The sequence below is a fragment of the Coturnix japonica genome, chromosome 9, assembly GCF_054131305.1.
Source record: "Coturnix japonica strain WE chromosome 9, WE-NBRP24, whole genome shotgun sequence".
Classification (NCBI taxonomy): domain Eukaryota; kingdom Metazoa; phylum Chordata; class Aves; order Galliformes; family Phasianidae; genus Coturnix; species Coturnix japonica.
This window is the reverse complement of record NC_140671.1, coordinates 18,934,566-18,952,284: the sequence shown is the minus strand read 5'-3', so window position 1 is coordinate 18,952,284 and position 17,719 is coordinate 18,934,566. Positions and strand designations below refer to the sequence as shown.

The following is a 17,719-nucleotide window of genomic DNA, read 5'->3' as shown; positions in this document are numbered from 1 at the left end:
CTGCTTTTATGCAGTGAATATTGGTAGATCCCAAGAAAATACAGCCACGAATTTTATTACCAATGAAGTGATTGCCCAGCAGATCGCATTCACACTGGCAGCTTGTGACAGATGTATATATAATGGTCCTAAATCATTGCATGGATTCACTGCGTTCTGTGTTTTACTTGAATAAGTTTCAATAACAGTTATCCAAATAAATTAAAATGCCGCTGTCAAGATCACCAGCAGGAGCTGAAGGCATGGACAAAACATATTAAATATCCAATTCCTTGTGGAAAACCTGTGAAATAAATTTTGCTGAATCTGAAAGCGGCAGATTCATCTCCGCTGTTCGTTTTTCTTCTCTCACTTTTATTAATCAAGTCAACTTGTAATTGAGCTTATTCCAGAAGGTTGCTTACAGTTCTGGGTCTGGTTCTGTATCTGTTCCATCAGTCCTGGTTTACTTTTTTTTCTGAATTATAACTAATTTTCCTGGAAGTTATATACTATAATACTTCATCTAGGGTTTCCAATACCTACAAATGAACATAGCTTCTCAGAAACTCCAGATAGATTTGACTGCCACAGTTATTTCCTTTTATAAAATTATTGCCTAGTTCTTAGAATTGGGGTTTTATGTGATCTTAAAACTAAAAATCTACTGACAACTCTATTTTAGACTCTCGTATTTTATCTTAGTGCCCCAGAGATGCCAGTTCTGGATGTTGTCAGTGCGTGCCTAGTGGTTTGAGTAGCTCCCCATCCACTTCCTTTGTCTCCAGTCACTTCTTATCCAGTTGGCAATGGCTTATTTTGACTCCAAGCTGCTGGCTCTGCTTCTCCCTGTGCTTGCTGGGGAGCTGAGCCAGACCCTCAGGGGCTGGCTTCACTCCACTGCCTTGCTTGCAACCACTGTCTCCAAGTAGCATCCTTTCCACCCTTTCCTGTCAAACTCTCTTATAATCTCCTATTTCCCAGCACCCCAGGACTTACTCATTAATTCATGCTGGAGCAAAAAGTAAAGGAAGCTGTGCAATGGCTTCTTTTCTCTTGACCTCACTTTCAACACTTGGTCATCACAGTTTCTGACAACCAGCGGGGTGCTCAACATTTATCTGTACTCACATTCATAGATCTGTTGGTGTTGAAACATTTCTAGAAAGCATCAACTCTTTCTACGTAGCTGACAGTGGTTTTCGTATCTCTCCAGGCTCATTATAGCCACCTGTTCAACAGACTAAGTTCATCAAATCATTTTTAATCATGTTTGTTGGGCTGTGGAGCTGTGCCAGGGTCCTACTAAGCAACAAATGGGTTCAGAGCAGGCACAGCACAGATACTGCTAGAAAATAGTTCCCTCTGGTGCTTATCTTCTTACCAGCTTGCCTATGAAGGGTAAGAATTTATCAATATTTCAGATTACTCGGGGACAAAAGAGCAGGAACTTGGCTTATTTACCTCACAGTGGTAACTCCATTTATTTTGCATTTGTACCAGAGTAAACTAGGGAAAAATTAGGCACAGAGCCAAGTCATCTTTGTGTTTCTTAAATAATCAGCCAATTCTGCAAGGAGTTATGCTGATGAATATTTAACGAGTGAGAGGATCAGATGCTATTCGTTAAAGCCAAATATTATACCATAATCCATATCTTCCTGTTCTCAACCAGGAGATGTTTTTAGGGGGGTATGCTTTGAAAAGAACTCTGAGGAATGCAATCTAACCGGTGCTTACAAAGCAGTAGATTTTGCTGTGCAAGTACTTTGGGTAAGATTTGACCTGTAGTGTTTTACTCTAGCTCCTCTAGGGTGCATGATTATCTGCAGCAATTCACTTGTGATTAGACACTAGTCTAAGAAATAGAGGGTTTTCTATTGCACTGGAGGGAGATCTCATCAGGTATTACCCGCAGTTTGTTTGGACACTAGGTTTCTGCTTGTGCAGATAGAAAGTAGGAAACTGAACTTTTAACTCAGTATAATCAGGTCTTATCCATTCATATAATAACAGGACAGTTCTAAATGTTTTCTGTTGCTGCTCTTTGTTACAGTACCTGTGTTTCAGTGGCATAGTGCAATGCTGCTTCATGTTGAGAGGCATTAAGAATCTGAGAGTTTCAGCAGGTACATGGCAGGTATTACTGACAGTAATAAAAGTGAATTTTGACCCAGTGCCTCATAATTACATAATGAGAAAATTGCTGACTTTTTTAGCACAGATGTTCATGATTATGTAAATGACAGCTTATGGAGGACTTGTCTGCTTAAAGTTCTCCATTGATCTGCATCAGCAGGAGTTCCACACGTACAAAGTAATGGGCAAAAAGAAACCCCTTATGTACCCTAACTCAATTTTATGTACGTACCAAAGGCTGAAATAATCAACATATGGCCTTTGCTGTGTTGCTTCAATGTGAATGACAGCTTGAGAGTTCACAGCCTACCTTTCTAAATTCTGTGGCTTTTTTAATCAAACCTGTTTTTCCATCAGTGACTCAAATGGATCTAAATTAATGACTTCTCCACTGAGTTAAGAAGTACAGACCTTGTACAAAGTGATAAACGTCCCTTACTGAGGAAAACATATTTTTTTCCAGTCATCATTTTCATCTAAGCTAGGCATAACACTTTTTCATACTGAATAGTATGTTGGTCATTTTGCATTTTAGTTGCTGATTCTTCACATTCACAGGATGACACATTGTTCAGGCTGCTGCTAATTACGTATTAGCTATTAAGGTAATTGGCAGCTCTCAATTTAGCTGTTGTGATTACAAAGTACTTGGTAACAGGATGATGGTGCAAAAAGGTTCCAGCCAGTCTTCCTGCTGGGAGTCAGTGCTGCTCCTGTTCTCCTGTCTGTGTGTACAGGTATGAGCCTGGTGTAGAGTTTCATCTGTGCAGTGCTTATCACCATAACACAGATAGTATGGCAGTGCAAACGTGTGCAGGTGTGTAGTCATGTATACATGTGTAATCCACTCCTCTCTGTCAGCAGTGGTCTCAAATCACACTTTGGAATAATGTAGTGTTTAATCAGATCTTGTTTCGGCCAGAAGGCATGTGTGAACTGCTCTTTCTTGATGATTCTTGACCTGTTTGATGGCCATGCTTAGGGAGTGTTGCTATTAGAAGCTGACAGATTGTATATCAAAGCTTGTGTACCACAGCACATCATCTTGAAAGGATGAGTCGCTGTGACCTGAATCCTTTGAAGTGTTTTTGAGATTGTAGTTTTTGGTTGTTGTGGGTTTTTGTTTGTTTTCAAAGCTGTCTTTGCATGTCTTAACAGATTTTCCCTTCTGTTTTTAGACTTCGCTGAATGTTTGTCTGTAGGGAACTAAATTATTTGGGAAGCACTCAGCTCATTACATCAGTACATTCAGGTAGATTCTGAACCTACTCAGGATTGCCCAGGTTCAATTTGCATGGGTAGATGGAGTAATAATGTACTTTAAGCAGAAAACTCTGGACAGAAAAGTGTCCTTCAGTGAACAAACTACTAATAATCTGATGAGTCTTATATGCAGATGGTTCTCAGACACCTGCAGATTCTGTTTAGGTAAGATTTGTAGCAAAGTGAATATTCCATCCATTAGTTCCTCCATAAATCATTTTAGTCTATCATTTTATATCATTGGAACACACACTTTTATAATGGAGATTTTATTTGGAGGAAGTTGATTTGAGGTCATGCAGGAAGTGTGTGAAACTTGATGCGACGTGAATGAGAAATAGCATCTTCTCAAGAAGGACAGGGTTCTGTTGCATAGTACAAGATCTTGTCTGTGGAGGACACAAGTTGTCTTAATACTAATTTTGCATTGACTTCTAGATACAGTACACTACATCAAAACCTGCTTTAGCTCTTCTACAGTTACAGTCTGTATTCCAGGAGCCATGACCAAATAAGCTTCCAGGTTTGTCTGGTTATAGGAGATCTTGTTTCAAACTAACTCCCTCAGTGACAACAGGACAAGCAGTGAACATGTACTTACTGAAAGAGTTTATTAACTAATTACAGACATCCTTGGGAATACTGGGAGACTGCTTGACAAAAAGCCAAAGCACACCCAAACCAGTAAAATGGCAGCACCTTTTTTGGGATCTTGGATTTCTGCTGGTCTTCAAGTCTAAAGGAAATATCCTACCAGCCTTCGCTTAGTTGGACTATTAGATTTATTGATGTGGTCTGGCCTCTTGGTTAGGGAGCTGCACTCTGTGTTTGGGACATTTTCTCCATTGTGCTGCAGCTGAGGAAATTACCAGCTCTTACTTCTCATCCCCTGTAATTTCTCTGCGATTGGCTGCTCACTCAGTTGGTAGCTCTAAGAATAGTTGGGTAGAAATGTCATTCATTGTTCACCACTGTAGATTGCTGTCTTAGACCTTCAATCTCTTTTCTTTAATGGCTACAAAATAGATTCTTTCATACACAAAAGAGATTTTGAAATGCCTCTTTTATACTTTTTCAGGGGGAAGTTTATGATACAGGGTGAGACTTTTTAAATAAAATGGGGATTTATCAGGCCTGAAAATCCCGGTGTCAACAGGCGCAGTTTCCCAAGTGCAGTGCTCTATTAGAGCTGTACACCTATGATAGGTTTCAGTGTTCATGGGTCCCCATGCCACAAACCAAGCCCTTCTGCAAGAAATTCTTTGTTTTATTCACATGATTAACGTAAGTAGCAGATACATAGAAAACAAATTGAGTGCAGTTTGTATCATCTCTGAAATAACGGGGCTTTTAGGGCTGTACGGATATTGTCAGGCACTTTTTGGACTGTAACATTTCAGCAAGGAGAAGGTCTTGGTCTGAAGCCCCATTTAACTTACATTAAGATTACTTGGACTAGACAGTGAAAGTGGTTTTTTGAAGAATTCCTTATCTTGTTGGAGTGTATTTGGGGTTAATAGGACCGACTCTCAGGTATTCTGTTAGGTACATTCAGAAGTAGAAAGTTTGTTCTTCATGGAAATAAAAACAACAACACCACACATTGGAAATCATAAGTACTAATACAAATAACCAGTTTGGGGAGTATTTCTTGGTGTAATAGGCAGATTTCTTTCTTTCTGGCTGGTATGAAGTATGTACAAGAGTCTGGCATATAAGCTAAGGGTGGAAAGAGATCCCTTTATGATCTGGATGTCAAAATGGAGCTTCATGGTGTGCTATTAGGACACACTTGGACTTTTTTACACTTTGCATGAGTATCTTTCACATACTTTTCAGAGGTGGCTGATGGTAAAGGGCAGTGGGATGTTTTAATTCCCCAATTTGCCTTAAACGAAATGAAAAAACCCTGCCTGAGGCTTTTCCTGCAAACCTAGCAGGTTGCTATGGATTAAACTACTTAATCAATCTGGACAAACTGTTCCATGCTGCTCATAGTAGTCAATACCACCAGTCACTTGCCATTTCAGCAGCTTAGAGACAGACAATCCTTCATTCTGCAGACAGAGATGTGCCAGAAAGCCAAAGTTGCTAAATAGCCTCTCTAGAAGAACCTATAAAATCTTGTTGTCTCCATCCTTTCCCATCATCATAAGCTAGTAGCATAGCAACTGATGAAGCTGCTTGAACTTGAGTTGACCTGAAATTACATGTTTCACGGTTTATGTGTTTACTACTACTACTGCCTTTCTACTTTTTTGTGCTTGTTGAATTTACATTTGCAGTCCCTGTGGGAGATTAGCAGCTTGTTCATGCAGAAAGCTGAAATAGATTTAATAACACATGATATATGAGCTTAAGTAGCGCCCAGAGTTAGAATCATGAGATAGAGCTAAAGCTGGCCCTGACTACTGGCTGTTGAGAATTCCTTGTTTTTGAATGGGATGTGGATGCAGTTTTCAGTATCTTTGTACAGAGTAGTTGCAGCCATAAGAAAGGAGACTTCATCTGTCTTGGATATGAAAGTTACCTTGAACACTGTCTGAAATTGTCCATTTCTCTCCATTGACTATAGAGGGAACTTGAGATGATTAGTACAAGCTTGAATATATAGAAGCTACACATTAAATTTTAGAGTATTGCCATCAGTTCATGGATATGTAAGTTCTTAACACATAGGAGTGTGTTGTGTTGAGTCTCTCGTGAAAGATGTCCGTAACAAGAATGGTATTCCATAATAGTGTCATTCCATAAGCAACAAGGAGCATGATGCTGTTTCTCTTGTCATGATGTCATTGTGTAGCTATTCTGTGGTTGAGAAGATCACACAAACATTAAAAATGAGTTAAATGGCCATTACTCGCAACCCTGGGGAGCTTGATGCTCGCATAGATTAGCTGGAGACTGCCTGTGCACTCCTATCTGTGTAAAGAAAGGTTGCCTTCTAGCACTCTGAGAGCACAATACTTATGAGTGTGTCTTGCTACAGTAGTGGAGGTTTTTGATTCTTTTGATACAGTTGTGTCTCGTCAATACTGAGCCATTAGGGAGCCTTGGGAGAGTCTACAATCACCTTCTTTTTTCCCTCTTTTACACTACAAATGATGACTCAAAGAGAAGCATTCAGTTCTAATCTATGTAGGTTCTTGTAATAAGCTTTACAATTAGAGCAGTCTTCCATCTAATTCACTTAATTTACGCTGGGAAATGAGATACTGTTCAACTAATCCGATGCTATTTTCTTCTTTATTAGAGAATGAAAGCATCCTTGGAGGCTCTGGTGGGATTCAGATTAAGCTTCTGAGAGACAAACAGTATGAAAGGCTAATGAAATAGCATGCTATGGTAATTCCCAATCAGTATCCGTGCCCCACTCCTTTAACCTATAACAGAATTAGGAGAAGAGTTGGTAGGGGGTGATGGACTGTACCAACTCTTTCTGGTCTCAGGGTAAGTTCATAAATCTCTGTTTAATAGGATGACACTGATAAACTTTGTTAAGTAGGGTTTGTTCCACCTGTCTTATCTGGTGACTGCAGTGCTTTCAAAAAGGTTTCAAGAAGTTTTCTGAATTATCTTACCTCTTAACAAACTTCATTGCATTCCCCTCTTTAAACCCAGGCAGCTCTGTTGCTTAATTTAGAACAGACATATTCAAATCACTGAGGAGTATTTCCACTGCTTTTTAAGGGGGAAATGTATAGAGAGTGTGTTCCTCATTCTCATCAGGCTGCAAGTTCTTTAGAACAAAAGTACTACACCTACCCTGCTGTGAGATGTAAAGGATATAATTCCATACGTTTTGACTATTAGCTCTTTGGGAGTGTCAGAAGATGAGCATCTTGTCAAATATTGGTTATCTTGCTCCAATAGCTTCTTTTTTCTTTCTGTGATTACAGTTACTATCCCCAGAGATCTGCTCTGCTCTTGTTTTATTGCCATTGCGTTGAGTTTTTTGACCACTTTGTTTAGTTCTTTGACACCATTCTGGATCGCATATGTTTTCTCCCCTGCTTCTTCTACATATGGGCTTTGTTTTACTGCTTTTTATTCTCTGTATGATCTCCTGTACTTGTGCCTTTTCAGCTCTCACTTCTGTCCTTCTCAGCCAGATCGCTGTGATTGCCTTGCTGTCAACTTGCAATTCCATTTCTACACAAAACCTCCCACTTTCCACCTTTCCCACTGTAAATACCAACAACCTTTTGTTTCTTATGCTTTTGGAAACTAAAGCATTTCCTAGCTTAATCTGTCACATAGATCTGCACTGTATCTGCTCCTTCTGCTTCCCCATGACATTGATGCCAGTACTTTTGACCGAGTCTTCTACAACTTCAGTTTTTGGGAAGGAATTCCTGCCTCATGACGTGGTGGACATTGGCTAATATTTGTAGGTGACCTTTTTGTTGTAAGACAGGAGACAGTTGATCAAATCATGATGTTGTGTCCAGTCCCTTGCAGGCAGAGATATTAGCCGTGAAAGCAAAAGTGAGAAGCAGATGACATGCTATGACGTGTGGTCTGTATCATACCGTACTGAAGCTACTTACTGTGTGCTAGTAAATTCTGCATTGGAAGGAGTATCACATGGAAAGGACTGACATTAATTTGCTAATGCATTAAACAATATGGCAGCATCTAATTGCATCTCCCCAGTTACTACTCCAGTGTCCTGGATCTTTAGCTAAGTACCAGCCTGCCAAGTTCCCATTCTTTCTGTAAGTCTTTGATTGTTAAGCACATAAAAATCTTCTGATTGTTCCCAGGAATGGCTGCAGTGTTGATCTCAAGAGGGCCAACGAGACACCTGCACACCCGCTGGGCCTCTGCATGCAGTGCAGGAGTGCTTGTGAAGGATGAGAAGTGAAATGTTTGTAAGGGTGGTGATTGCAGGTTGGGACTGCTGTGTTGGGATACAAATGGGATAACGGGATACAAAACCAGCTTCTCGCAAGAAAGGCTTTTGCATCCTTAGGATGTATGAATCTTTGTTCTGTAGACTGTAGAAACCCGGCATTGTCTTCTCTCTCTTCCGTGGATTTTTGCTTTAATTAAATATTCAGAATTATTGATTTTAGAGCTGGTTCTGGGCACTTTTCTTTGAGAGTAGGCAGACTGGTGCAATTTACCCATGCAGGTGAATTAATGAATCACTTTATTAACGCCACTGGCACATTTCTTCCAACACAGTTGACATATGCCATTGCTGTCAGCCTATTGCATTACCGAGAGACTGATTTGAATGTCTCTCTTATAGACAAAAGAGCTATTAGTACCGTGTCTGTCAGTGCAGTGAAATGGTCTCATGCTAAATTTCGTCAAATCCTCATGCTGTTTCTTTGTGCAGTTAATGGAACTGGAAGTTCAGACAGTCACTGGAAAGCAAAATTCAATGGCTGCATTTATAACAGTAACGTGCTCTTAATAAGCAATATAAATACCATGATTCAGAGCTTAAAATGCTCATTACAGGGGTGTAAAAGTAGAAGGAGTCACACAGATGCTGTTCAGACATTTACATGACTGGCTCGAAGCTGTCATTACAAACAAGGTGTGCAACACAGCTGTGCTAAGGTGACAGATTTATCTTCAAGGACAGAGGTACGAAAAATCCCAACAGTGCCACTTCAATGTGTTGCCACTTCATTTCTTAAAACAGCTGGGTTTGCATTCTTAAATGTAAATTTAATTATGTACATTCTCAGTAGCCACTGTTTGTGGCTGTTGTGCCAAAAAACACACAATTATGTTCTGTTCTGCAGTTTTTGTTTTATTCGAAGAAAAAGGGTTCTAAGAAGCTTGACATTTGCCTTCTGGCCTCATCTTTACCCGTTTCACCTGCTCAGTGAGGATGCCGTGAGAAAATTGTGGTTACAGTTCCTATTAGTAGGGGAATAAGCAATATCAGGTTTGGAAACACAAATCCTGCTTGTCCAGCAAATAGCAGCTCCCCATCCTCAGCTCTTTAACCGCCAAAGAATGAAAAGCACTGTGTGTCTTTGAGCTTGTAGTTGGAGCCTGTGCTCTTGGCTGTGTGCATGTGGGTCTGGGCAGGCTGCAGCTGTCTTGCTGCTCTTTGGGATTTCTGGCTACAGACAGGACATGTACTACTGATGTTACAGGATATCAAGCACTGTGACAGGTATAGACTGGATGGCTCAGGCAGCCTTGTAACAATAGGGGTTCTTTTTTATCTTAAATCATCTCTTGGCCAACATGCAAATGCAGGGTTGATTTTTTTCTAATGCCTTTCTCTTATGAATTGTATCACAGTAGACAGTGAAAACAGTTCTGATGTTTCAGTATTCAATCGGCTATTGACATTTCTAAGCTGAGTTCTTGCATTTGGTGCATTTTTAAGTTCAGGTGGAGACTCTGGTCAGCTGGAGGTTTGTCCTGTGAAACTACTTGGGATGATACAGATACTGGGAGACTCTTTTAGGGAGCTTGGGAAGTCCTTACGTAGTACTATGTGCTGTAGAAAATCAACATGTAACTCTTCTGTTCTTATGCTTTGCTAGAAGTAGACTTGGAACTGGTTTTTGAGTGTGACAGACCTTTGGGCTGATCAGGTTGAGCTGATGTTGTGTTCCCATGTGTATGGCTGTCTATGGAAGCAGGGCAAGAAAAAGTATCCAGTATTAACTAACTCTCTGTAAAGCCATCAGCTACTTTCCCTTTTGTTTTACTCTCAGATCAGTCTCTTCTATCCCTGTTTAAAAAGCAGCAACATTCCATGGCTTCAGTTTTGCCAATTAATTTTCTTGAATCTTTTGTAATTGATGTAAGCTGTTCACATAATTCCCTTCTGTCATGAGATACTTGCATGAAGTCTCAAAACACCAAAAAGCAAAAAACAGCCATCTAATTGCAACAGCAACCCCAAAAAATAACATCAGCAGCGTGCCAATTTGGCATAGAACGTTTTTTACTTTATTATAGAAATCAGAAGCTCTGATTTAGAGCAAAGCAACAAACAAAAAAACCCCTCAACATTCTCCTGTTTTCACGTCTCAATTTGAGACAGCTTCTTTGGCAGTTCCTTTCTGGTGCCTGGGAGAACAATGGAGGTTTTCTAAAGGTCTCTTGGTAGAGTTTGCCCTTTTCCTCTGGACAGATCAGGGATGTCATGGTGATGGAACTTCAGCCTTCTTTCACAAGGATTGATATAGCAAGATCTCAGCTGTGCTCCTTTCCAGCTTCGTGCTCAGGTCTTTTTCTTAGTGAGGGGATTATTGCTTTCCATCTGGGATTGCAGTGGTTTAGAATAGGCAATAAGCAAGGGCTTGTTCAGGAATCGCCTCTCTTTTTTCTTAAAGATGATACAAACTTTCAGACAGAATTAATGCAAGTGACATTCACTGCAACATTTAAATAGCTCATTGGTTGTCCTAGTGGGTATTACCTCTTCTATGATTATCTCCATATGGAATATAATCAACAGTTTCTGTGTGTATTTAGTAATGGATAATAAAATTAATGGCTTTAGCTCTGTTCCAGTTAGGCTGAGTGTGTTTCTTGCAACTGTATTTTCAAACATTTTTTGCCATGTCTGCTTCCTCCTATGCTTCTGCCAAAAGGGAGTTTTTCCCTCAGTTCTATTTGGCTTTTGAACAGGCTGCTTAGTTTTCAGCAATCTCATCTTGCTTTTTCACACAGGGGTTTTAGATGTGAGAGGTAAGTTGGGCTGAAGTTGGCAAAAAAGAGTTCAGAAAAAGCACTCTGTGAAATAATCTTAATGTACCTCTGGGTGCATTTCCGAGATGAAAGTCATTGCTGATTGGGGAGTATTTGTCACACTGCTGGGAGAACAACTACATGCCTTTTACTTGAATGATAGTCAATCTAGTACATTTTACAGTTGCTTACACATTGGTCATCTACTGATCTACTACTTAAAGGATTACCCAGCACCTCCTATGAAGATAACTGTAGTTTCTTTCACTGCAGCAATCAAAATCTGTAACATTTCATGTTTTCATTGGGAGCTCCATTAAAAGCTCCAGAACTGTTTAGACCTCTACCAAGGACTGATGGACCAGCTGCTTCCTGCCACGTTTCTAACAGACTTGTTGATTTTTTCCAACATAACATTTTCTTACATCATCTTTATGGGAGAGAAAAAAAGTAGCGTGTTGAAGGTGTCTCCAGCAAATAATTTGTCTTCTATAATACCGTTTTCCTTCGCGATTGATCTCAACGGACAGAGCTTAGCAGTCTTCTATTGACTTTCTCCATCTTTTGGTCCACTTTACAGTGTTTTACCACTGAACTATACAGATAACTGGAAAACTAAGTATAGAACATAAACTCTGTTCTCATTTCAAGCTTTTTCACCCATGCTGCATCCAGTGCTTTGTCACGGAGCACTCGGTTCATCCTCTTTTCTCTCCCTCATTTTGGAGCCTTTTGAGCTCAATTAAAGCAATTGCTTAGAATTGTCAGGTAGAGAAGTATTCCATTAGAAGGGTAGAGATACCCAGAGGCGGTTGTCCAAGAGTAAAATGGGTGCTGTATGTGAAGTATTTCTCTTCTTATGGAGGGCAGAAGAGTACACCCTGAATTCCATCACTGACTGCATAATTGGAACTACTTTGTGTGCAGGGTAAAATCTATGCATGTTCAGTAACTATTTTGGGCTTGTACTATGTCTTTTCTTTTCTTGAACCCTCATTTTTGTGTCCATCCTGGGACTGGCATTCAGGCTAGATGCCGTCCCAGTTGCAGCAGCCCAGTTCCAGGTGTGCTCTTCCCTGCAGTGTCTGCAGGAAGAGGGATAAAGGCTGAAAGGGAGCAACATGGTGGACCAAGCTTGCTATATAAAATATGGGCTGGATGGATCAAATGATGCTTAAAATACTGCTGATTGCAATTACATGTGTACAGACCCAATCTGTTTCCCTGTTAATCGAGGTTGCAGAAAGGTTTTAATTACAAAAGGAAGCTGTTAGCATGAGGCTGGTCATCTGTAACTGACAAGTGGGTTTAGTTATAATGGCCAAAAAAAAGGTCCTGGTTTATGTTCTAGTTGTGCTAAATAGTGAATAACTAGTTAAGATCACTTGCAATAGTTTGGCAAAGAGTGATATTGAAAAGTAGCTTCCTGTCCAGTTGGTGCCAGTAGGAAAGAGCCCATTATGTGCAGTGAGGTGTTACTGAGTCTTGAAAAATTGCAATTACATCTGCTCATCTTTGCTCCTTCTGTTTGGAAAATGAGAACAACAGTTTCAACTCCTAATATTCCATTATTCTGCAACATCTCTTCCTCTAATGTTATTAGAGAGACAAAAATGAAGGGGTAGATGAAAATGGAAACCCTGTTTTGGCAGAGGTGGAGGGGAGGTGGTTTAGATCTGTCCTGAAGTAGGCAGGGAAGTAATGCTGGATGCCGTCTTAATTTAAATTGCTTTGGCAATATTAGTTTCTAAACTTGCTAGACAAGACTTTAATGTCTGGTTAGCAGGACAAACTGTTCTATTAATTAAACTCAGGCCCATAAATCTGTTCTAACTGGCAATCAAATCCCAGAGTAACCTGGATCATGCTGTTGTTGAAGCATCACCAGCCCAGGAGAATGATGCTTAATATTTCATTTGTCTTGTGCTCAGCTGTAATGTGACTTTGCAAGATGTCATTTTTTGCACTGGGAATAAAAATCAGTGAGTCCATCTTTTAATGCTCTTGCACCAAGAAAAAAGCAATAAACAATTTAAGATTTATAATGATGTGATTTTTAATGATAATGTATCAACATGCATTTCTTGAAAACTAATTATTTTATTTTTAGAGAAATAACTTTACTGCATAGCTGATTGTGATTAGATAGCCAGAGGAGGTGAATTAGGTAACGTTTTAGTTGGTACTTTTGTATTTACGCTGGTTTCTGTATATTTGTTTCTCTTCACTCAGCAGATGTTAACCTGCAAAACTTCTCCAGAGGGGAAAGTGCTCTGGTCCTCCATCCCGTGTTGCTCCATCTCCTTTCTTCCCCATTCCTGTGGTTCTGCCCTCTTGCTGTTTTCTGTGCTCAGTGAGGAATCAGCTGTGGGAGTTGCAGAGTAATTCCCATAGGGCTCTAAAATTAATGTCGTGATGTAACATTCATAGGTTTCTTTTTTTCTCAGAGAGAAATGTCCTTTTCGTTGCCTTGTTTTCACAAGAGAATAGGTTTTGTGTCCTCTGGGCTGAAGGCAAACTGCATTAGAGTGTGGCAGAGCAAAAGCTAAATGAAATTAATGAAATTGCTCATAATCTTGCACAGTTCAGCTCGGGTTTTCAAAACCACGAAGCATATGCTATTCATGTGGCTTCCAATACCCAGGTGTTATTTCCAACAGAGGGGGATGATCAGGCAGGCAGGGCTCAGGAGACCATCAGTGGCTTTTGTCACAGGGTGCTGCTGAGATATCAGTGCTTGTCTTTGCTTTTCTATCACAGAGGTTATATTCAGTGGCTGAGTTCCTCGTGATGCTTCTCAGACATCTGGGCACTCTTCCAAGTCTCACACAGACTTTATTTGGGTACTTCTGCTCATGAAATTAAGCAAGTTCACAGTCAATCCTTGGTGCCTTTGTTTTTTTTAGCTCTGAGCTATCAAAGCTCTCAGTCAGTTTTAGTGGTGCCTGGAGTGCAGGACCACTGAAAGATCCCCAGTGTTTGTAACTGCAGTACCTTCTCAGACAAATAGCCAGTGCTTTCACTGCAAATCTGTCCTATTTTTCATGTATGTTTGCCTCTATAAAACTTCAGAATGAACAAGTGATTTGAGTTTTCTGCTCTTTGCTAGTTGTGTCATTTTAAGCACTACACAGGTGTGCTCAATCTGTGTTATTTAAGACTTCTTTTCCTCCTCCTATGTTCTATTGACTGCCAGTATGTGTATGCGTAAAGGAGGAAATAAGTACAAACCTTCTGTTCTTTTAAATGTATGACTGTTGTGCTTTATATTTTCAGCAGAAGTTGCTTTGTAAGCACTGTATTTTTTGAAGTGGTGTTTCTGCATTGGTAATGCTACCAGTTGCATTAATACAGCAGTGCAAGGGGCAATAACTTCAAAACAAATATAGTGCCTTTTTATTGTTTTATTTCTGTAAAGCAATAAATACTTTCATAAAAAGAATATTCCAAATGAAAGATTTGGTAAATAACAGGAAAAATTCAATAACTAACAATGGACTGGGGGCAGACTTGCTTTACAGGTACATAGTGGAAGGCCTCAGGCCTCTCATGATTTCTTTTTGTCTACAGAACCCCCAACTCCTATTGCTCCTCCTGAGCTGCTGGCTGTCGGAGCCACCTACCTGTGGATCAAACCCAACGCCAACTCCATCATCGGAGACGGGCCCATCATACTGAAAGAGGTGGAGTATCGGACGACCACTGGGAACTGGGCAGAAACCCACATTGTGGACTCTCCCAATTACAAACTGTGGCATCTGGATCCAGATGTGGAGTATGAGATCAGAGTGCTGCTGACTCGCCCTGGAGAAGGAGGCACGGGACCACCTGGACCACCACTCACAACAAGGACAAAATGTGCAGGTAGTGTTTCTGCTGCTTTCCAGTACTGCATGGATGTTTTGGTTTGCTTACTGATGCATTAACAGACAGGACTTTACCTGTCCTTCTTGTAGATGTGCTTCTTTGGAGATCTGAATGAACTTTATGGATTTTGATATGCTGTAGGTATATTTTGACTTTTTATCCATGGACAAGTGTTTGAGAGTGTTGTTTTTATTCATGCAGTGTGTTTGCTTGCAAGACTTTCTTCCACAGGGTATGTCTGCTTTCTGTTGAAACGGACAAGCAAACGAGAGCTTTTCAACTGATTCTCCAGTAGGCAAATAGATCTTAGGACTTGACTATTATCACATTTTCACCCTGCAAGTTTATAGCAAAATATGTGTTCTTCTTAAGTAGAAGCAGTTCAGTGTTGGCTATTCTGTGCAACAGGGATAAGCGGTAAGCATTGAATTGTTAGAATATATTTCTGTATTCTATTTGATTGTGCTGATTGTTCCTCTACCTTCTGACAAAGAAACCTATTTGAACACTGCACAGTGTCTTCCTTTTTGCTTTTCATATTGGAACAGATCAGTTTTGATCCAAGGTTATGAAAAATCTTTCTAAAGCATTTTGGACTTATCAGTTAAAATTAAAGGATCACATTCTTCATGTTTCAGGTATATTCATCCCATTTTCATAAATGGATCACTAATGGAAATCAAGAATAGTGCTCCTCACTGTCTCTCACAGCATAAGTATCCCTAGCATCATCCTCTTCCTTTGCCAAAGAAGCCTGGCAGGTTGAGAGTGCAGGGCAGAGCTGGGGGCACATCCCTACTGCCTTTGCTTTTTGTGTGGCTTATACAGCAGTGAACATCTGGAGTCTCTTTGAGAAGTTTTGATTGGTAAAAAAAATAGAAAGGAAACTTTAGCATAAGGATTTGGCAGTTGGGTGTTTGCTATATTCAGCACTTATACATTGGCAGAAGACAGATGTTTGGAGGCTTTACTTCAGTGGTATGGATGTTCTGCTGGCCTCTTTGGGAAATGGCATGTGCTGTGCTTCCAGCTGTCCTCATTCACTAGTGTTGTGGTCACGTCGGTGTCAAATTTTCTAACCTTCAGCAGAAATAACCTGGCACAGTGCATCTCCATGTGGAATTATGACATGCTGAGGTTGGGTTTCTTGCAGCTTTGCAGGCCAACTTTCTGCGACAGCCAAACTTGCAAGCCTGTCTGGTAATACTTTCTAGGTAATACAGGATTAAAAAAAAAAGTGGTTAACTTTGTGCATTATGACGGCTTGTACAGGAACCCAAATTGCTCAATTTCTTGCTCTGATTATCAACTGATGTCATAAAGGATGATGTAGATAATCTATTAAAATTGGCTAAGTGGTGCTACTTGCTGTTTTCCGTCCTAGTTTGCTAATGAAAATCTTACTGGAGAAGGTCATTCTGTTAATATATGTTGCAATTTAGAGCTTGTTAAGGCTGATGATGGTGGCATTTATGTTTTGTTTAGGGCACTGGGTGGGGGAACTTGTAGCGATCTTTATGGACTCGAAGGAAGAGACCTCCCTACTGTCTGAAGATGTATGCCTTCTAGAAAGGGCTAACTGAAATGATAGACAAGAAAACATGTGGTATTTCCTGATTTTCATATGTGGTGGCAGGACTACAAAATAACCTATTTCTGGTATAATTATACAAAATTTTCATAGTAAAGGCTTTCAGAAATGTACTGAATGAAGAAAGCAGCGCTACCTCCTTGGTTTTCCTTACAGCACCCAATGAATGACATCAATTGAAAGAGAGTTGTTGTTTTCTAAATAGTTCAGTGATGAGCAGTTCCACTTTTTTTTCAGCCCATTATTTTCTTTTGTCATTGTGTTTTCTTAGCAGGGAGGGAAGTACCAAACTCCCACACATTTGTATGTCATCAGTAAGTGGTGAAATGGTCCTGTTTTATGTTGTTTGTAACGAGTCTTGCTTTAAATAAACAGAAATAATACAAAGTTTTTATTAAACTAGATAATATCTTATTTTTTATAACTTATATATAATATATATAATGTATATAATTTTTTATAATTTCTTTTTTTATCCCACTGGTGGAGCTTTTGCTTTCACACAGGATGGTATTGCAGGACTTCATTTATATTTGATATTTAGAAATGATACTGAGAAGTAAGTCCTACCTTGCTTTCTTCCAGGAAAAACCCAGATGCAGGGAAAGGGCAAACCCTGCCCTTGCAAATAAATGATTATTTTTGTTTGTAGTTTGTTTCCATAGGCTGTGATAGGTCCTGACTTGGGGTATGAGAAGGTTAAATGGTCTGGCAGTGCATTGGCAGTCACAGGGAAGAGACAAGAGAACAAGAGAAAGACTGTTGGAGGTTAAAACCAGACACAGGGTTGAGGAGCAGTTAGAGGAAAGGATGATATCAAATGTTAGGTTGTTTTCCCCCCAAAAATAATAGGGAAGGGATAATAGGGTCAAAATAATATGTCTGAACACAGCTCCCAGTAATGATCTGTTCAGCTCAGCACCATCTTCTGAGTGAACTGAGCAACCAAAGCATCTGTTCATGGTAAACACTGAGTTTTTACAGTTTCAAAAACATTTTGTATTTACCTTTAAGGTGATAACTCCCCTTAAATGGGAAACGTTACCTGTTGATGTTGGAAAATAACATTTGGGGTTACTTACTTATGTTTCTTGTCTGTTTTTATTGGTAAATGTTGTAAGGGACTTTCTATTCTTACTGCACTAGACAAGGCACAAGGCTCAGTGGCACATGTTCCGTTCGTGTTTGGTTTTTGCTATATTC

General features: G+C 39.9%; 1 protein-coding gene across 1 annotated transcript in view; it reads left to right on the top strand.

Annotated features, from left to right (window-relative positions):
* LOC146759739 (receptor-type tyrosine-protein phosphatase T-like) overlaps window positions 1-17,040 on the top strand; it is a 116,805-nt gene extending 99,765 nt beyond the window's left edge. Inside the window, exons 9-10 of the mRNA XM_085509860.1 lie at window positions 14,629-14,922; window positions 15,564-17,040. Coding sequence (XP_085365986.1) covers window positions 14,629-14,922; window positions 15,564-15,586 — 317 coding nt within the window. The 3' untranslated portion in view covers window positions 15,587-17,040. The remainder of the gene's footprint in view (window positions 1-14,628; window positions 14,923-15,563) is intronic.
* Window positions 17,041-17,719: the final 679 nt, after the last annotated feature.